A 22325-nucleotide genomic window follows, 5' to 3' on the forward strand; every position below is an offset into this window, starting at 1 on the left:
AAAAAAAGAAATAACATGGTTTAATAAATGTAACAAAAAATAAATAGAGCTTTTTTTGTTGTTGCCATTGTTGCCCCCTGCCTTCTGGGCACGTGGCCTTCAGGCCACCCATCCCCTGCTTTCTTGCCTGCATGCTTGCTGCATGTGGCTTGCTGCTGGCCTGCTCTCTGCTTGGTATGGACCCAACTTAGCCTCTAGACTTTTCTTTCTCTCCTAAATAAAGCCCTCACTCTCCTGCACATTTCTCTCATTGAACAAAATCCCTAAAACTTACCATTCTGTCTGGTCTACTTGAGCCAGTATTCAGAATTCTTCTCTGAATACCTGGCAAGAGCCCACAAAATACTGAAAATATTAATAAAGAGGATGGCATCAAACACAAGACCCAGCAAGTGTTCTGAACATGAGCCACAACTGCCTTTTCACAGGATGCACTACCTGCGGTATAGTCTGGCAACAGTTCTTAACAGTCTGCAATTTGGGGTTTTTCTCCCAGGGGCTCTCTATACATTCTAAATAATCTCTTGCCTCTTTTATTCCATTTCCACTTTAATCTATTTTCTACTTTCCCAATCATTCACTCCCCACAAGAGGTCTCCAGCTCTGCTTAAGACTGCCATGGAGCAAATCTGCCCTTTGAAACACCTGCTGCCACCAGTTTCAGCAACTTGTCCCTTGGCAGAGGGACTCATCCATTTCAGGCTTTTTTATCAGCAGCAAAGGGAGTGAGGAGGGTACCTTTCAAAGGCTAACAGGGAGGAGGGACTGTGAAGGCTGAGATGTCATGGCCAGGGGAACTGCCCTGACCTGTTCTACCAGCACGGCTTTTCCTCTCCCACCCAGAGCCTGCCAGACACCTACAGTTGGCAAGTGAACTCTTCTGGACTTGGCACCACCATGCTTACATTTACATCAAAACACACTGCCCAGCCTCACAAGTGAAGTGTCTGGTTTTTAATGGAAAAACAAGAAGGTGATAATAACAAATACAATAAATGGCTTGTGTTTTTGAACAGTTTTCCAACATAGCACTTTGTTTTCCACAAGGCATAAATGGATTACTACAGAATGATCTCAATACGACTGGAGAGTTGACAGTATTAAGCAACTTTTTTTTCTTCCAAAAAGTCCTTATCTTCTAGGGACCTTTATGAAATATACAGGGATAAAAAAGTATGACGCCTGGGCCAGAAAGAAATGGGTGAGGTGCAAATGGAAACAAGACTGGGGGCCGGCGCCGTGGCTCACTTGGTTAATCCTCCACCTGCAGCACCAGGTTCTAGTCCCAGTTGCTTCTCTTCCAGTCCAGCTCTCTGCTGTGGCCCGGGAAAGCAGTGGAGGATGGCCCAAGTCCTTGGGCCCTGCACCCGGCATGGGAGACCAGGAGGAAGCACCTGGTTCCTGGCTTCAGATCGGCGTAGCTCCGGCTATAGCGGCCATCTGGGGGTGAACCAACGGAGGGAAGACCTTTCTGTCTCTCTCTCTATTTTACTCTGCCTAATAAAAAAAAAAAAAAAAAGGAAGGAAACAAGACTGGTCACAACCTCACAATTAACCCTAAGGCTTCCTGGTCTGGCAGAAAGGCCTGTGAGAGAATTTCAGGCATGGAAAGCCAAAACTTTGTGGCAAAAAATATTCAACACGGAGGATGTCTGTGAGACCTCAGTGGAAAGAAAGGTCCATCAAAGGATATACTCTTCTCTGAAGGGAGGAGAAAACATCTACTTTTCCCAGTTGAAGTCCTGGCTGCTCCACTTCCGATCCAGCTCTCTGCTATGGCCTGGGAAAGCAGTAGAAGATGGCCCAAGTCCTTGGGCCCCTGCACCCACATGGGAGACCCAGAAGAAGGTCCTGGCTCCTGGCTTCGGATGGGCACAGCTCCGGCCACTGGCAGTCAACTGGGGAGTGAACCAGTGGATGGAAGACCTCTCTCTTTCTCTCTACCTCTTCTCTCTCTGTGTAACACTGACTTTCAAATAAATAAATAAATCTTTAATAAATAAATAGAAAAAACGGTGAAATCAAAACATAATTCTACGAAAGTACTAAGAAAACTAATAAACCTCAAGCTAGACTGACCAAGGAAACAAAAATAAAATACAAATTACCAAAATCACAAATTACCAAAATCACAATAAGTATGATACATCATACCAACAGACTAAAGTTTAAAAATGATATGATCATATGAAGATAAAAGCCATGTGACAAAATTCAACATACACTCATAATAAAAAAAACAGCTTGAACAAATTACATAAAGAAGGAACATACCACAACATAATAAAGACCATGAGAAATCCACAGCCATATCACAAGCAATGGGAAAAACTCAGAGCATAGCCTGATGTTCATCCTCACGGTTCTGGTTCAACATAGTACTGTAAATTTTAGCTAGAGCAGTTAGTCAACAGAAAGAAATAAAATTCATCTGAATATGAAAAGAGGAAGACAAATTATCTCTTTAAGCAGGTAGTATGATTCTATATAAAAAGAAACTTAAAAACTCTACCAACAATTTTGAAAACAGATAAACATAATGTTGTAGGATACAAAATTACCATGTGAAAATTAATGGCACTTTTTTATATAATAACAAACTCAATGAGAAAGAAACTAGAAAAGCAATCCCATTCAAAATAGCTATGAAAAAATAACAAAATGTGGGGGCTGGTACTAGGTCATAGCCTGCAATGCTGGCATCCCATATGGGTGCCAGTTCAAGTACCGACAGCTCTACTTCCAATCCAGCTCTCTGCTAGTACACCTGGAAGATGGCAGAAAGATAGCCCAAGTACTTGGGCCCCTGTATCCATGTTGGGTGAGGCTCGTGGCTCCAGACTGCCCCAGCCCTGGCCACTGCAACCATCTGGGGAGTGAACCAGTGGATGGAAGACTTCTCTCTCTCTCTGACTCTGATTCTCTCTCTGTAATTCCACCTTTGAAATATCAGTAAATCATTTAAAAAAAAAAATTACAAAATACCTTGCAATAAATTTAAACAAGGCTGTGAATGATCTCTACAATAAAAATTAAAAACACAGAAAGAAACTGAAGGCAACATAAAATAAATGGATAGATCTCCCACATTCATGGATTCTAAGAATTAACATTATTAAAATGTCCAAACCGGGGGCCGGTGCCATGGCTCATTTGGTTAATCCTCCGCCTGCGGTGCCAGCATCCCATATGGGCGCTGGGTTCTAGTCCTGGTTGCTCCTCTTCCAGTCTAGCTCTCTGCTGTGGCCCAGATGGCTCAGGTGCTTGGGCCCCTGCACCCGCATGGGAGACCAGGAAGAAACACCTGGATCCTGGCTTTGGATCAGCACAGCACCAGCCGTAGCGGCCATTTGGGGAGTGAACCAACGGAAGGAAGACCTTTCTCTCTGTCTCTCTCACTGTCTATAACTCTACTTGTCAAATAAATAAAAAATAAAATAAAATGTCCATACCACCAGAAGTGATTTACAGATTCAATGCAATTCCCACCAAAGTTCAAAAGACTTCTTCACAGAACTAGAACAATTAATTTTTTTTCTTTTTTTTTTTTTTGCTTCATTCCTCTTTTTTTCAACTTTTGTTTAATAAATATAAATTTTGAGAGTATAACTTTTGGATTATAGCGGCTTTTCCCCCTATAGCCTCCCTTCCACCCACAACCATCTCATCTCCCACTCCCTCTCCCATCCCATTCACATCAAGAGTCATTTTCAATGATCTTTACATACAGAAGATCAGCTTAGTATATATTAAGTAAAGATTTCAACAGTTTGCAACCACACAGATACACAGAGTATAAAGTACTGTTTGAGTAGTAGTTTTACTGTTAATTCGTGTAGTACAACACATTAAGGACAAAGATCCTACATGGGGAGTAGGTAGTTGCACAATAACTCCTGTTGTTGATTTAACAATTGACACTCTTATTTATGACATCAGTAATCACCCAAGGCTCTTGTCATGAGCTGCCAAGGCTATGGAAGTCTCTTGAGTTCACAAACTCCGATCTTATTTAGACAAGGCCATAGTCAAAGTGGAAGTTCTCTCCTCCCTTCAGAGAAAAGTACCTCCTTCTTTAATGGCCCATTCTTTCCGTTGGGATCTCACTCACAGAGATCTTTCATTGAGGTTTTTTGTGTTCTTGGTTTTTTGTTTAGTTGTTTTTGTTTGTTTGTTTGTTTTTTGCCAGAGTATCTTGGCTTTCCATGCCTGAGAAACTCTCATGGGCTTTTTAGCCAGATCCAAATGCCTTAAGGACTGATTTGGAGACCAGAGTACTGTCTAGGACATCTGCCATTCTATGAGTTTACTGTGTATTCCGCTTCTCATGTTGGATCGTTCTCTCCTTTTTAATTCTATCAGTTATTATTAGCAGACTCTAGTCTTGTTTATGTGATCCCTTTGACACTTAATCCTATCATTATGATCAATTAGGAACTTAAACTGATCACTTTGACTAGTAGGATGGCATTGGTACATGCCACCTTGATGGGACTGAATTGTAATCCCTTGGCACGTTAGAATAATTAATTCTAAAATTCACATGGAAGCACAAAAGACACTGAATAGGCTAAGCAATTCTGAACAAAATGAACAAAGCTGGACTCACCACCATACCTGATTTGCAGACATACTATAGCACTTTTGTAAATAAAACAGCATGGTAATGGCATAAAAATGAATTAATCAAGCAAAGGAATAGAACACAGATCCCAAAAATGATTCCATGCTTCTACAACCAACTGATTCTCTATAAAGATGTCAACAACATACACTAAAGAAATGACAGTCTCTTTAATAAATAGTGCTGGGAAAACTAGATATCCATGTACAGAAAACACTCTCCCTTCACCACTCACGCCATGCAAACAAAAGCCAACTCAAAATAGATCAAAGATCTAACTATACAACTTGAAACTATGAAACTACTAGAAGAAAACATTGGGGAGACACTTTAAGACACTGGCATAGGGAATACCTTTCTGCATTAGACCCCAAAATCAAACACAACAAAAGCAAAACTTGGGTTATATGAAAGTTAAAAGCAAAGGAAACTTCAAGTTCACAAAGGAACCACTTCATTTCTCATATCTGTTCATATTTTCACAACTTCCCTCCTAGCTCAGAAGAGAGAGTACACCTACTCCTGATCAAAGCTAACCCTTTCGCCTTGGAACAAATCTATCATTTTCCTCTATATTAGTTATCTTTCCCTAAAAATATTTTCTCAAAAATATCTCCCAACAACCCTAACTTACCTAGCTATTCTAACTCACTGTCTTCCTTTCCTTCATTGATAGCACAAATTTCTTTGCATTCTTCAATCCTCTTCAATGTGGTATGAACACAGGCACTTATTCATACTACTCTGTCTTAAGCATACACACACACACACACACATATACCCTTCATGTACATATGTATGTATATACAGATAGATATGTGTGTGTACAAATTGTACGTTGAACAAAATATATACAGAAGTACTTTAAAAAGTTCATTAAAATGGAATTAAAAGATAAGTTAACTTTGGTGCAAATGTTTTTAAATCCATCCATCTGAGGGGTCTTCAAAAATTCCATGGAAATGTGCAGTAAAAACACATTATATATGGCTTTCAAATATTTTGAACCAAAATAAATTCATATTTTAATTCCATTTTTTCATAAACTTTTTACAGTACTCTCATATATCTATTTCCAGGAAAGAAGGGGAAAAGAATCTGGGACAATGTGTCTCTAATAAGAGGAAGAAAAGTGCCTTGAATCAAACCAACATAAATGTTTAAACAGCCTGGCAGGTTTGGGGACTCAAAGCTCTCATCCTTGCATATATCCCAAGGAGTTTTCTTTTCTTTTTTTTTTTTTTAAGATTTATTTATTTTTACTTGAAAGTCAGAGTTACACAGAGAGAGGAGAGGCAGAGAGAGAGAGAGAGAGAGAGGTCTTCCATCCAATGGTTCACTCCCCAGTTGGCCGCAACAGCAGGATCTGTGCCAATCTGAAGCCAGGAGCCAGGAGCCTCTTCCTGGTCTCCCACAGGGGTGCAAGGGCCCAAGGACTTGAGCCATCTTCTACTGCTTTCTCAGGCCACAGCAGAGCTGGATTGGAAGAGGAGCAGCCGGGACCAGAACTGGCGCCCATATGGGATGTCGGCGCTTCATGCCAAGGCGTTAATCCAATGCGCCACAGCGCCGGCCCAGGGTGTTTTCTAAACCAAAATAACTAGACCAAAATAACTAACTTTGTATGTGTATGGGTTTGGGTTTGAGAAAGGATTACTTCCTTTTAGCAGATTTTCAAAGGGGTTAACAACCCAAAGCCACAATTGTGGAAATAGTGTCTCTATTTACTTTTCACTTACAAAGTTAACTACCTCCCTTTGCTCTAAGTTATGTTCAAAATCTTTTTCTGTAAGTTTAATATTTCTACCATTATAAAATATGCTGGCTAGTCTGAGACTATCCATTTATATTTCTCATCATGAACTAATATACCAAATTTTCATATAAGATAGGCTTTCAAAGCCAATCACCACCTGAAGATCCTGAGAACTGTAGAACTCTCAGCACATTTACTACATCCGAATTTCGTACTAAGAGACTTAACCAAACTGTAGCATGGCTTCTAGCAATATAAGACAGTTTTCCTTGGTTGATCCTATCCTTCAAGTGAAATGCCTGCCTGAGAAAGCTCAATACTGCCAAAAAATCTACTATTCGTTTGTGCCAATGTTTGATGGTAAGTCCCCAAACCCCTCTTTTTAGGATATTGAATAAAAAGGGCTTAGTTATGAAAATGGTATCACTTAAAGGACCTCTCTCAAGGACCTAAGAACTATCCCTCTGAAATCCAATCCAAGAAAGATACAGCCTGTTTCCCAGTATCTGTGAGAAGAAAGAACCCTAACTTCAAAAACTGCCAGTTGGGGCCAGTGCTGTGGCGCAGTGGGTTAAAGACCCGGTCTGCAGCACTGGCATCCCATATGGGTGCTGGTGGAGTCCTAGCTGCTCTAGTTCCGATCCAACTCCTTGCCAATACACTGGTAAAGCAGCAGAGGATGACCTAACTGCTTGGGTCCCTGCACCCATGTGGAAGACCCAGAAGAAACTCCTGGCTCTTGGCGTCGGATTGGTCATCTCCAGCCATTGTGGCCATTTGCAGAGTGAACCAGTGGATAGAAGACCTCTCTCTCTCTCTCCCTCCCTCTCTCTAACTCTTTCAAATAAATAAAATAAATCTTAAAAAAAAAAAAAAAAATTACCAGCTAGCAAACACAATTGGCCTAATCAAATTTACACTGTCCAACCCCTTTGGAATTACCCACATTTTTGTTGTACTGAGCCCTTGCTCTCCCCATTTCCTTATTTTCCCTTTCAAATGCCCAAATCATCTCTGCACAAGTTGAAATGGAGCTCAGCAATTTCCTCTGCTGTTTGTAACTGCTGACTAAAATCTACCTTCTCAAGCTTAACTAATACCCAGCTAGGTTTCCCTTTGACAATATGCTGGCAAAAACTTAGTTTCTGAAACTATGTGGTCCATATTTTAGATTATGGCAATTCAACTTGGAAGATAACCCTATGAAGATCATACATGGCAGACCATTTACCCCTAAATATCTCTAGCTTGTCACTCTCTAAGCATAACCTCTGTTTCCTGAAAACATACACAAAGGATTTGGCCTACTTTATTTTCCTAAGTCTTCTCATCCTGAACCAGCTAGAGACACAGCTAACTAAGCACTCTCATCCTTTGGCCCCCAAAGGTAAACATATAAACACATCCTATTTTAAAGCCTTAGATGTTATTATCTATGAAAAGACCAAAGGTAACAGACTCTTAAGTCTCTTTTCCCTTATTTTTTAATACCTCTCTTTCCTGCTTTTCCTTCTAATTTTCCAGCACATAGCCTTCTTTACTTCCTTTTTGGCTCTCCAGTGTTAGTTTTCACCTTTAGTTTCCCTAAGTATTTAATCCATTCTAATGGCTCCAACTAGCAATGTTTCCCAAATCATATTCCTGTTTTCTTATGTTTTTTGGAATCCGAGGTTCACATTTTCAATATTTTCTGGCCATCTCCAAGTCCATGTCTCCCAGACATTTTCGTGTCATATTTTCTTAAGGTCTTCATATGCTTTAAGTTTCAATACACAATTCCTTCAAAAAAACTTTTTGACAAATAGCTGCTTTAGTTAGTTTTAGTATATACTTACAGATGAACTATCAGATGACTCCTTGTTCTTCTCATATTTCTCTTTCTTGCTCTTTTTTTTCTTCTCTTTCTTTACTTTTTTTGAATGCTTGTCTTTTTTTTTCTTTTTCTTCACAGAGTGTTCCTATAAATAGTTATTTTCAACAGGTTAAAAAAGCAACCTAGTTTTATCTTCCTTAAAAGGAACCATTTTAAGAGAAAAAGAAATTTATGTTCCAAAAGCTTTATAAATCTTTCATGAGAAGAACAATATCACCAAATAAATAAAATATTCCAAGAAGCTTTAAGATATTTTCTATAGTGGCCAGGGTTGTGGCACAGCAGGTTAAGCCAGAGCCTGTGACTGGCATCCCACATTAGAAGGCCAGGTGGAATCCCAGCTCTCTTGCTTCCAGTCCACCTCCCTGCTAATGCACCTGGGAAGGCAGTCAATGATGGCCCAAATGGTTAGACTCCTGACACCCACCTGTGTAGAAGACCCATTAGAGTTCCTGGCTGCGGGCTTCAGCCAAGCTCAATCCTGGATGTTGCAGCCATTTGGGGAGTAAACCAGCCTATGGAGACAAATCACCCAATCTCTCCTTGATACTCTGCTTTTCAAATAAATAAATACATAAATCTTCCTTTAAAATACCTTCAATAACATATGTACTACTCACAAATCATATGACTAAGAATTTTTAAAGATTTGTTTATTTATTTGAAAGGCAGAGTTACTGAGAGGCAGAGATAGAGAATCTTCCATCCACTGGTTCACTCCCTAGATGGCCACAACAGTCAGGGCTGGGCCAGGCCTAAGCCAGGAGCCAGGAGCTTTTTCCAGGTCTCCCACATGGGTGCAGGGACCTAAGGACTTGGGCAATCTTCCTCTGCTATCCCAGGCTCATTAGCAGGGAGCTGGATAGGAAGTGAGCAGCCAAGAATTAAACCTGTGCCCATATGGGATGTCGGCACCACAAGCAGCTTTACCTACCACACCACAGCACCAGCCCCATAGCTAAGATTTTTTAACAGAAAAATTATAAGGAAAAGTTTGGTTTTAGCTTATTTTTATATTCATGTGTCATACAGATATAATCAAACATATAGGCATACATCTACACACACAGAGTATCTTCCAATGGTACAAAAAAATTCATACAAGATTATGAGGTCATAAATAATATAACAAGATAGCTTGAATTCGGGGCACCGATCCTGTCCCGGTTGCCCCTCTTCCAGGCCAGCTCTCTGCTGTGGCCAGGGAGTGCAGTGGAGGATGGCCCAAGTGTTTGGGCTCTGCACCCCATGGGAGACCAGGATAAGCACCTGGCTCCTGCCATCGGAACAGCGCGGTGCGCCGGCCACAGCGCGCTACCGCGGCGGCCATTAGAGGGTGAACCAACGGCAAAGGAAGACCTTTCTCTCTGTCTCTCTCTCTCTCTCACTGTCCACTCTGCCTGTCAAAAAAAAAAAAATTGTAGGAAGAGGCTGGGGAGGAGGAATGAGAAAAGAAAAGATATTAATCAAAGGGTATAAAGTTTCAGTTACACTGAAGGAATACTTTTTAGTGACCTATCATATTTCATGGTGACTACAGTTAATAACAATCTATAGTATATTTCAAAATTGCTATAAGAATAGATTTTAACATTCTTACCACAAAACAATAGTAAATTGGAAAGGTAATGTATATGTTGTTTCATTCAATCTTTCTAAAATATATAATGTAAATAAACACATTATAGTATGCCCCACAAACATGCACAATTATTTGTCACATAAAGATTAAAATAATGTAGGAGAGATCAGTGCTGTTCCCAGCAGGTTAACTAGCCACCTGCTTCAGCCTGGTTTTGGCCTGGCCAAGCCCTAGTTGTGGCAGCCATTTGAGGAGTAAACCAGCAGATAAAAGATCTCTCGCTCTGTTTCCCCTTCTCTCTCCGTAACTCTTTCAAATAAATAAATAAATCCTAAAAAAAAAAAAAAAAAGCAGGAAAAGAAAACAAAGCTTGAGACCTAGAAAAATAAATAAAGGTACAAAGCTTAAAATGCCTAATTTCTTTTTTTTTTTTTAAAGATTTATTTATTTATTTGAAGGTATGAATTACACACAGAGAGAGGAGAGGCAGAGAGAGGTCTTCCATCAGATGGTTCACTCCGCAGATGGCCGCAACAGCCAGAGCTATGCCAATCCGAAGCCAGGAACCAGAAGTTTCTTCTGGGTCTCCCACGTGAGTCCAGGGGCCCAAGCACTTGGGCTATCTTCCACTGCTTTCCCAGGCCATAGCAGAGAGCTGGATCGGAAGAAGAGCAGCCGGGACTAGAACCGGTGCCCATATGGGATGCCAGCGCTTCCAGCCAGGGCGTTAACCCGCTGCGCCACAGCACCAGCCCCCAAGATGCATAATTTCTTAAATCCACAAACTTGCCACAAGTGAGCCAGAAATTTGGTGTTAAAACTGCTACCAGCCAGCTCAAGGAACAAAATCTTCTCAATGTCATAATATCCAAAATATTACACATTACTTCTGCCTAAGCAATAAAACTATCCATAGTGCCAACTCTGTTATATTCATTCTGTAACTTACAAAAAATTTCTATAAAATTTTTCTTCCAATGTTAACTTAAATAATAAGTGCAAAAAAAAGACAAAAGACAGAACTGACCTGTGAGAATTGTTCAATTCGCTCATTTACATCTGGTAGCATCCATGTATCCTCACCCCGAAGTCGTTTAAGTTCTTTACGCCTTTCTTCCTTTTCAAAGTTAGCTTTAGCCTACAACAAGAAAGACAACTGGCAACTGACCTGATTTCTTTTAATAAAAAAAAAGAAAGAAAGAAAGAAAGAAAGAAAGAAAGAAAGAAAGAAAGGAAGGAAGGAAGGAAGGAAGGAAGGAAGGAAGGAAGGAAGGAAGGAAGGAAGGAAGGAAGGAAGGAAGGAAGGAAGGAAGGAAGGAAGGAAGGAAGGAAGGAAGGAAGAAAGAAAAGCAAATTTATCATAGTTTACAAACCCCACTCCTGCCAAAAACTACTTAAACACAAAAGAGAGAAGCATGAAGAATGCTTTTTATTCATGTACCTTACATATGCTAAAATCAAGAACTATACCAACCTTAGTCCAAGACTAATCACCCACTCTTCTTTAAAAATTCTCCTTTTTCACTTAAAGGTAATTGAATGGTCTGTTCCTTGCCCGGAATTTGCTTCCACCAGCATAGTCAGCCATAAAAAAGAATGAACTCCTGTCTTTCACAAGAAAATGGATAAAACTGGAAATCACTAAGCTTAGTGAAATAAGCAAGTCCCAAAAAGACAAATATCATGTTTTCTCTGATATGTGATAGTTAATATAGAATACAAAAAAATTATAGGAATGAAACAGACAGCTTGTGACTTGACTGTTGTTTTCAGACTTGTTTATACTCCTATGTAACTGGAGTCTTTACACTTCTTACCTGCTGAATATTATGGTTAGTGGTGCATTAAGCCTGTGATAACAGAGTGGACTGAACTTATGCTTTTGCAAAAATTAACTAATAAAAGGAAGGAAGGAAAGGGACCAAAGGACGGAAGTATATTTATCTTAGAACTGTATCTAGGGGCCGGCGCTGTTGCATAACAGGTAAAGCCACCGCCTGTAGTACCAGCATCCCTTATGGGTGTCAGTTCAAGTCCTGGCTGCTCCACTTCCAATCCAGCTCTCTGCTATGGCCTGGGAAAGCAGTAGAAGATGGCCCAAGTCCTAGGGCCCCTGTACCCATATGGGAGACCCGGAGGAAGCTTCTGGCTCCTGGCTTCGGATTGGCACAGTTCCAGTCATTGCAGCCAATTGGGGAGTGAACCAGTGGATGGAAAGACCTCTCTCTCTCTCTGCCTCTCCTTCTGTGTGTAACTCTGACATTCAAATAAATAAATAAATCTTAAAAAAAAAAAAAAAGAACTGTATCTATGAAATACATGAAATCTGTTCTCTTTATATTAATAAAAAATATATTTAAGGATTTCAAAAACAAAACAGAACTTCTCCATATTACCAATTTCCAGTGAAGTGAGTTCCTAATTAAGGATAGAATCTTGGGATCCATTCTGGGCTCTTCCCTCTCTCAAATCTCCCTCCCACTAATAAGACTTGGAATCCCTTTTCCCTTTACCATCTTCACAGCTACTGCTTTAGACTTCTGTTAACAGGAGATATTGGGGCTGGCGCTGTGGGGTAGCAGGTAAGGCCACCACCTGCAGTGCTGGCATCCCAAATGGGCGCCAGTTCGAGTCCTGGCAGCTCTACTTTCAATCCAGCTCTCTGCTATGGCCTGGGAAAGCAGTAGAAGGTGGCCCAAGTCCTTGGGCCCCTGCTCCTGCGTGGGAGACCCACAGGAGGCTCCTGACTCCTGGTTCCTGGTTTTGGAATGGCGCAGCTCCAGCCATCTGTTGTGGCCATCTGGGGAGTGAACCAGTGGATGGAAGACCTCTTTCTCTCTCTGCCTCTGCCTCTCCTTCTCTCTCTGTGTAGCTCTCCCTTTCAAATAAAATAAAAAAGTAAAACAGTAGATAAACCTCCACACCTTCAATATGCAATGCCTACAGCCCAATACCCAGTCCTCCACAATGTTTCTGTAACAATTATCTTTCTTTTCTTAAAAAAGTGACTATATTACTAATTGTATTCATTCTTCAACAATAGTTGAATAAAAGAAGCCATTCCTAAGAGGTTGTTTCTGTCGGTATTCTTCCCCCCAAACTCCAAAGCTGGGTTTGGTCCACAAATTCTATTTTTACCTCTACTATAAAACTGATCACATCTTACAAACCAAAAACTGCTTGAAATACTAAACAGACAAGGCTGAAAAATTCTTTCTCTTTCTCTGAAATCAGAGAACAATACCAAACCTAGTCCATAATTAACCACTCACTCTTCCCTCTTCAAAAACCTAGCTGTTGTCATTAACCCTTCTCCCTCCTGCCTCCTCTACCTCTTCTCTACTGGCTCCTTATTTGTATGTAACATTTTTAAAACATTCCCAAGTTAAAACAAAGATAAATAAATAAAAACTCTTGCTGTCCTCGCTGTACCCATCCCCAACTACCATTTTTCCCTTCCGTAGCCACACTTCTTACATCTTGACCAGCTTGTCAGGTAACTCAATAGTTGACTTCCCTCTTTATATGTTACATCTGTGCATCAGAATCTTCATGAGCAATACAATGTTTCTCAATCATTATAAGAAGCTAAATTTTCTGAGTCTCTTGCGTTAATTCTTGTTTGAATCAGCAAGAGCTTACAGTAAGTCCGGAATGCACACCAATAGTAAGGAGAATGAAATGCCATACACTCAAATACACATTTCATGTGTTCCAGGAAAGAAAAAAAAAAAGCAAGCTTGTTTTCGTTTCACATACAGCGAAATAAATGACGAAGGCTACGAAGCACGTTGGCACAGAGTCGTGGACAAGTTGTACCGCACCTCTAAAGTGCGCAGACCAGGTCGCAGAGATAGCAAGAACGGATGACTTAAAAGGTAAGGAAACTTGGAGGAAACAAACAGCTCCGTCAGACAATAAGAAACTGGAAGCTGCCAAAATGTGTAAGGCACAGAGGATACGCACGAGTTTACAGTGTATCTCACTCAAAGGACGACCCTCGGAAATAAGGGGAAATACTACAGGGCAGAGGGGAGGGGTGAGAGGGCTAGCCCCCGGAAACCCTTAACTCTCAAAATTCGAAATAACTACAAAAGCCCCAAAATTGAGATACCTGGCGCAACACCTCGGCCCTGGCAACCCGGGTCTGTTCTTTTCGCTCTTCGATACTCCTCTCACTTTCAAATCTGCCACTGGCAGCCGCCATAGTTGTTGTCATCGTAAAGCTAGGCAGCCGTCAGGCAATCCCAGTTTACGACAGTCGTAATTTCACACACAAACCCCGACTTCCGACGAGGGGGCGGAGGGAACTGTACTCAACCAACAGAGCATGCGCAGTTCTGAAGGTCGATCCGGATCTCGGGGCTTTTTCCAACCCGTATATTAAGGGACGCTCGCAGATCTGCGGAAGTGTAACTGAGTTTCGTTTGGGGGATTCGGTGTGTACAGGATAACATCAGTATACGCTTATTTTGCGGCTTTCACTGTATGAATGACTTTCCCACCAATGTTCTCCTAAAATCACTGGAGTAAGTGAGAAGCCCCTAGGGACAAAGTGCAGGTCCTCACCTGTTCTCGTGTGCTGGAGGAATGGTCTAAAGAGAGGCTGGTCAGAAATGCGGTGGAAGGAAAGGAAATTAGCTTCGACGATTCAGTGTTTTGCTTTGGTGGATGCTTTTAATACATAAAATAATCAAGTGAGTTTTGTGTTGTATTTCACAATTTATCGGTGCTTTTTTTTAAAAAATATTATTTATTTATTTGAAAGAGTTACACAAAGAGAGGAGAGGGAGAGAGAGAGGTCTTCCATCCGATGGTTCACTCCCCAGATGGCCAAAAAGGCCGGAGCTGTGCCGATGCGAAGCCAGGAGCTTCTTCCCCATCTCCCACGTGGGTGCAGGGGCCCAAGGACTTGGGCCATCTTCTACTGCTTTCCCGGGCCATAGCAGAGAGCTGCATCAGAAGAGGAACAACTGGGACAGAATCTGGCGCCCATGTGGGATGCCGGCCCTTCAGGCCAGGGCGTTAACACACTGTGGCATATCGGTGCTTTTTAAATTGTTATAAGTTAACATTGTGGGACAGGCGCTGTGGCATAGTGGGTAAGGCTGGCACCTGCAGTGCTGGCATCCGATGTGCGTGCTGGTTCAAGACCCCGCTGCTCCACTTCCAATCCAGCTCTCTGCTATGGCCTGGGAAAGCAGTGGAAGATGGCCTGTGTTCTCGGGCCCCTGCACCCACATGGGAGACCTGGAAGAAGCTCCTGGCTCCGGGCTTTGGATCAGCCCAGCTCCAGCCGTTGCAACCAGTTTGGGAGGTGAACCAGAGGATGGAGGATCTCTTTCTCTCTCTCTCTGCCTCTCCTTCTCTCTGTGTGTAACTCTGACTTTCAAATAAATAAATAAATCTTTAAAAAAATAAGTTTGCATTGTTTTAAATTTTTTTCCCTCTGACTACATTGTATGGTCATCCTTAAACATCCAGGCAGTTCTCATTACAATGGACGATTACTTATTTATTGGGGGATTATTGTGTGTTGTCATTTTGTATCCCAAACATAAAACAAAATTTTAAGTTCCATGAACAGTAACACATTCTAATATAAAACACAGCTTACACTTATAATCCTAAAGATCAAAAAGGCTGTAGAAGCTGAAGTAGATAATTTTTTAAAAGAGTTATTATATTGGCCGGCACTGTGGCTTAACAGGCTAATCCTCCGCCTTGCGGCGCCAGCACACCGGGTTCTAGTCCTGGTTGGGGCGCCGGATTCTATCCCGGTTGCCCCTCTTCCAGGCCAGCTCTCTGCTATGGCCCGGGAAGGCAGTGGAGGATGGCTCAAGTCCTGGGGCCCTGCACCCGCCTGGGAGACCAGGAGAAACACCTGGCTCCTGGCTTTGGATCAGCGAGATGCGCCGGCTGCAGTGGCCATTGGAGGGTGAACCAACAGCAAAAAGGAAGACCTTTCTCTCTGTCTCTCTCTCTCACTATCCACTCTGCCTGTCAAAAAAAAAAAAAAGTTATTATATTTATTTGAAAGGCACAGTTACACAGATAGAGGGAGAGATGTAGAAAAAAAGATCTTCCATCTGTGGGTTCACTCCCCCAAATGGCCATTAAGTTTGGGCCTGTTCCAGGTGGAAGCCAGGAGCTCCATCTGAGTCCCAGATATACGTGGCAGGAGTCTAGTACTTGGTCCATGATCTGCTGCCTTCCCAGGCACATTAGCAGGGAGCTGGATCAGAAGCAGAGCAGGTAGGACTCCAACCAGCACTCCAATATGGGATACGGAGTCTCAGGTGCTGCGATTGCTGCGCCATGTCCCTGGCCAATCCAGATGATCTTAAAGACACCAAAAATAGTTAAAATATGCCAGGATAATGTAAATAATCCTTCTTTTCAGGTTTCATAAAATTGGACGTGTTTGCAAGAAGCTTTCCCAAGGGTTTCTTTTTTACCATTCTATGAAAGTCTAAATTTGATCATGTGACATTAATTGTTTATATTCATTTCATATACAGCAATTTTATTACAGAAAACTGAATTTTATTAATTGATCTTATAATATTTAACTTACTGGTTTTGTCAGAATTAACTGGAATTAAAGTCTTCAGATTCTCTTGGGATTGAGAAAAACATCCATTTGTTCCTTTGTATCAATTACAGAGCAGGTGGCACACCGGGATCTAGTCCCGGTCGGGCGCCAGATTCTGTCCTGGTTGCCCCTCTTCCAGGCCAGCTCTCTGCTGTGGCCAGGGAGTACAGAGGAGGATGGCCCAAGTCCTTGGGCCCTGCACCCCATGGGAGACCAGGAGAAGCACCTGGCTCCCGCCTTAGGATCAGCACGGTGCGCCGGCCACAGCGCGCCAGCCGCGGCGGCCATTGGAGGGTGAACCAACGGCACAAGTAAAACCTTTCTCTCTGTCTCTCTCTCTCACTGTCCACTCTGCCTGTCAAAAAAAAAAAAAAAAAAATGATTATAGCAGAAACTTAAGTGTCTTGGTCTGTTCAGGCACTATAACAAAAATACCCTAGACTGGATGACTTCTAAACCACAAACACTTATTTTCCACAGGCCTGGTAGCCAAGAAGTTCACAATCAAGGTGCCGGCAGATTTTATGATGGCTGAGGCTACAGATGGCAGTCTCTTTTGTTATGCCTCATAACAGATGAGGCAAGGGATCTCTCTGGGGCCTCTTTTATAAGGGCACTAATCCTATTCATGAGGATGCCATCCTCACAACCTGGTTACCTCCAAATATGGGATTAGGTTTCAGCATAAGAACTTCGGGGAAACAAAACAGTCTGCAAAGTTATATGAAGAAAATGAAAATTTTACTTAAGCCTCAAAATAACACTAGAACAAATGAAGAAGTCTATCATGTGCCAGAAGACCTGACATCATGAAAACCAATTGTTCATAAATTAACTTGTAAATACATTGCAATACAAATAAAATTGCCAGCAAAAACAGCTGAAATAGCAAACAAACAAAAAATAGAAAGGCAAGTTGTTTGGCCCGGTTTGCATTTGGCCACACCCAATAAATATCCAATCACATTGTTTACTCAAATAAGGGGTAATGTAATAATGAACCTAAAGGTAGCTGGTCCAATTCTGATGCATTCAATGAATGAACCAGATTGTTTCCATTTCTGTTTTGTCATAATCTGTGACTGTAGCTTTCATATTAGACACAAAAATAAAGGCAAAGAATAAAAAAAGTTAAAGGTGTAGGACATTAAAGTAACCCCACTTTTATTAGAAAGAAAAAAAAAAGACAGCTTTTCCTAAACCACAGTCCATTTTCGTCCATTTAAATCTTTTTTTTTAACTTTTATTTAATGAATATAAATTTCCAAAGTACAGCTTATGGGTTACAATGGCTTCCCCCCGCCCCATAACTTCCCTCCCACCTGCAAACCTCCCCTTTCCCGCTCCCTCTCCCCTTCCATTCACATCAAGATTCATTTTCAATCCTCTTTATATACCGAAGATCAGTTTAGTATACATTAAGTAAAGATTTCAACAGTTTGCCGCCACATAGCAACACAAAGTGAAAAAATACTGTTGGAGTACTAGTTATAGCATTAAATAACAGTGTATAGCACATTAAAGACAGAGATCCTACATGACATTTTTTAAAAATTGATTAATTTTCTATGCAATTTCCAATTTAACACCAGGGTTTGTTTGTTTTTTTTTTCATTTTCAATTATCTTTATATACAGAAGATCGATTCAGTATATACTAAGTAAAGATTTCATCAGTTTGTACCCACACAGAAACACAAAGTGTAAAAATACTGTTTTAGTACTAGTTATAGCATCACTTCACATTGGACAACACATTAAGGACAGATCCCACATGAGACATAAGTACACTTGACTCCTGTTGATTTAACAATTTGACACTCTTGTTTATGGCGTCAGTAATCTCCCTAGGCTCTAGTCATGATTTGCCAAGGCTGTGGAAGCCTTTAGGTTTTCGCCGACTTTGATTTTATTCCGATAGGGTCATAGTCAAAGTGGAAGTTCTCTCCTCCCTTCAGAGAAAGGTACCTCCTTCTTTGACGTCCATTTAAATCTTAAGAGCCAGAAGTTCATCACATGGCCACAGTGACTGTAAATAAAGTTAGGAAAGGTCCTGGACAGTTACTGAATGTCACTCAACTTGGGTTTGTCTGAGGTTTGTTTGTGGTTTGAATCAGATTAGGCACCTTGAGCAGGACTATCACAGAAGCAACACTATCTTCTTCATGTATCCCATCAGGCCACACTCCAGTTTCATTCATTCCACTACTGGTAATGTTAATGCTCATCATTTTTTAAAAGTGGCATTTGCCAAATTTGTCCACTATGAAGTTACCTCTTTCCCCTTAATAAGTGGTGTGTGAAGTGGTTCTTTGAAACTATGTAAATTCTGTAGCAAATTCTTCATTTATTTTTATATGATATAAGCTCATAATTTCTCACTGAATTACTATTTTTACTCAACGGCATAAGTTATCAGAATTTATTTATTAACATTTTATTTCAGAATAGTTTTAAATTTACAAAACAAATATTGTGGGGTAGTAATACAAAAAGTTCCCATGTACTCCTCACCACATCCCTTTTTAACTGTAATAAAGATATAAGAATTTATTTTGATGCTCAGATTGTCCCAGATTTGGCCAATGAGAGCCGCTTCAAGCTTGTTTCTAGGTCCTTTAGACATGCATCTGTATTCTTTGAGCATTTCTTCACTTTCAAGTATACAAGATGATGATCCAGGCTCAGCTAGTCCATTCTCTGCCTAGGCCCTTGTTTCCAAGAAGCTTAGGCTTATTTTACTTCAAAATAATATTTAGAGGCTGTCAAATAAAAAACAAATCCAGGCTTAGGTAAATAAAAGTTGTATTCAACATGACTATACTAATGGAAGGAGGTAGATAATTACAATAGAGAAAATATTCCAAAACTAAGATCTTTAGCGGTCTCAAAAGTTAGGCAGAAAGGGCTTTTGTTTTATAGGAAGGGATAGACTAAGCTTCAAAGACCTGGGTTTGAGGGAGTGAGAGAAGGCAGCAGGACAGTTTCCCAGAACAAAGTGACAACAGCCAATTCCCAGGACACAAAAGGGTCGGGAGTTTCTGGATGGTTAATTGTTTTCCAGGAGCATAAGACTCAGGTAAAGTCCAAAATTGTCAAGGTGAAGATCTGAGTGCCAACTGTACTCATTAATATTGGAGTATTGCTCAAAAAAAAATATTGGCAGAGCTGGGGAGATAGATATCTCCAGAGCTAGAGATATCCAGAGCTGTCTATTGCTGTAACTGCCTATGTATATTGAGAAGCAAGAGTTCACACAAATATCTCCAATTCTAATTCAACATCATGGAGTTCATTCTAGTTTTCTTCATTTCCATATCCATAAATCCCTTATACAACAAAAATAAACCTAATTGTCATTATTCTTAACAAAGTAACCTATTTGATTTATTATCCAATATGTAACCAACCTCCTCTTATCACCAACCTCTCCTTTGAATTATGCCCTCCTCACTCACAGTGACCTTGACATCCCACCCTAGATTACCTTACTCAGGCTACAGCAGACTAACTCATACCACCCTCCCAGACAAACGCATTTCTCACTCTCCTGGGGTTCTGATACCTGTGTCCCAGGTGCTCCACACACTTCATGGACACCCTTCTTACCTATTTGTGCTCAAAGCCACTCCCCTGCCTTCACTCACATGGAAGTATTCCTTGTCCAGCCACAGCCATGCCTCCATACTCTCCCACTTGGAGACACCTTGCCCAGCCCACTAAATGACTTTTGGACTGAAACTGTGAAGGGAGGGAATAAAAGGGAATGGAAATGGAAAAGAAGGACAAGGATTTACGTCTCATAGCACAATTTTCCCTTTTCTCTCTGATTTTTCATGCAATTTATTCATTCTAGACATCCTTCTTCTAGACATGCCACATTCTGGATTTAGCTTATTGCATTTTTAAAATTCTAGGGGCCGGTGCTGTGGTGTAGTGGGTTAACGCCCTGGCCTGAAGTGCCAGCATCCCATATAGGAGCTGGTTCTAGTCCCGGCTGCTCCACTTCCAATCCAGCTCTCTGATATGGCCTGGGAAAGCAATGGAAGATGGCCCAAGTACTTGGGCCCCTGCACCCGCATGAAAGACCCAGAGGAAGCTCCTGGCTCCTGGCTCCTGGCTTCAGATAGGCACAACTCCAGCCATTGCAGCCAATTAGGGAGTGAACCATAGGATGGAAGACCTCTCTCTTTCTCTTTCTGCCTTTCCTCTCTCTCTCTGTGTAACTCTGACTTTCAAGTAAATAAATAAATCTTTTTAAAAAAATCTATTGTAACAGATTTCTTTATCCCCTGTTTGCTAAGTATTAATATTCAGACCTAAAAAGTTCAGGTTCAATATTTTTATAAAATTTTTATTTTTTAATATTAATTAATTTATTTATTTGAAAGTCAGAGTTAGAGAGAAAGAGGGAGAGGCAGAAAGAGAGCTTCCATCCACTGGTTCATTTACCAGATGACGGCAATGGCCAAGTAGTGGGCTAGGCCAAAGCCAGGAGCCAGAGCTTCTTCCAGGTCTCCCACATAGGTAGCAGAGGCTCAAGTACTTGGGCTATTTTCTATTTTTTTTCCTCAGGCCTTTAGCAGGTGGCTGGATCAGAAGTGGAACAGTCAGGACTTGAACCATATAGCCATATAGGATGCTGGCATCACAGGCAATGGCATGACCTTCTACATCACAACACTGGCCCCTTTATAAAATATACCTATCAGTTCATATTACATCACCTCTTGAGGCATATTTATAATTTTTCTGCTTTTCATTAAGTGTGGATTCACGGTCAGCCTGAATTGGTCTATTATCAGAATCCCCATCAATCTAATACTTTGACATCCATTATGATCACTGTTAAGTTCCGTCATTTCTCCAAGACTTCTAAAATGTTGGTTTTCAAATTCTGCCATTCTCTATGCATTCATTAGATGGAATTATTCCATAAAGAATTATCCTTCTTCAACCGTTGGATACCCTGACATATAAGCCATATGAAACAGATGGCATAAATGTTATTTTATTTCTCTTTAGGAATCCTCAGAGAAATGAATTCATTGCCTAGCAGTCTGCAACAGTGATCAGTGATTTTGGAACATTATGAATTCACATTGTTTTTTATACAGAGCCATTTCAATCAAGTCATTACTTCTCTTGATTCTCCAAAGTGTCCATCTGCAAGTGCTGGGAACTCCTTCGAACTGGTTGCTTATGCTTTCAACATGACTCCAGTAGCCTTGTAGCTTCCTTGCTTTTTGGAATCAAAATGAGCTCCATCTTTTATATTTGCTACCATATATATGAAATCAGTGATTTTTCAAGGAACCCCCGTTTCTTTTAGTGGAAGCTGATATTTAAATACTACAATGTTGTTACTAGTGGTGCTCATTATTACAAGGTGGACATTAATCCTAGGCCTTTATAATGAACTCAACCAGGAAATATGTATGTTTAAAAAAGAGAAAAATAATTAATACATACAGTTATTTCCAGTTTGAGCAGAAAATTGCAAAGTTTTTACTTATCTAAGAATGTCTATATTTGTGTCATTAAAATTGGGGTCTGCCTGTGGTTAGTGTGCTAAACCTCTGCCTGCAGCACTGGCATTCCACATGGGTGCTGATTCTAGTCCCCGCTGCTCCTCTTCTGATCCAGCTCTCTTCTCTGGCCTGGGAAGGCAGTAGAAGATGGCCAAGTGCTTGGGCCACTGCACCCGCATGGGAGACTCTCAAGAAGCTCCTGGCGTCAGATCGGCCCAGCTCCAGCCATTGCAGCCATCTGGGGAGTGATTCAGCAGGTAGAAGACCTTTTTCTCTGTCTCTCCATCTGTCTGTCTATAACTCTCTCAAATAAATAAATAAATAAATATTTGGTTCTTAATACCCACAAAATTACTTGTGTTATC

General features: G+C 41.0%; 1 protein-coding gene across 6 annotated transcripts in view; it reads right to left on the minus strand.

Moving 5' to 3' along the window:
• CWF19L2 (CWF19 like cell cycle control factor 2) overlaps positions 1-14060 on the minus strand; it is a 155727-nt gene extending 141667 nt beyond the window's left edge. For 4 of the 6 annotated variants that reach the window (XM_062196954.1, XM_062196956.1, XM_062196952.1 and 1 more), the window contains exons 1-3: positions 13950-14060; positions 10863-10973; positions 8216-8338 (exon numbers count right to left, since the gene is read on the minus strand). In XM_062196954.1, coding sequence (XP_062052938.1) covers positions 8216-8338; positions 10863-10973; positions 13950-14054 — 339 coding nt within the window. In that variant the 5' untranslated portion in view covers positions 14055-14060. Of the gene's footprint in view, positions 1-8215; positions 8339-10862; positions 10974-11309; positions 11396-13949 lie in introns of those variants that run through there. The other 2 variants (XM_062196957.1, XM_062196955.1) reach the window with 2 other exon arrangements.
• Between the last annotated feature and the right edge of the window lie 8265 nt (positions 14061-22325).

Source organism: Lepus europaeus, chromosome 7, assembly GCF_033115175.1.
Source record: "Lepus europaeus isolate LE1 chromosome 7, mLepTim1.pri, whole genome shotgun sequence".
NCBI classification, from domain to species: Eukaryota; Metazoa; Chordata; class Mammalia; order Lagomorpha; family Leporidae; genus Lepus; species Lepus europaeus.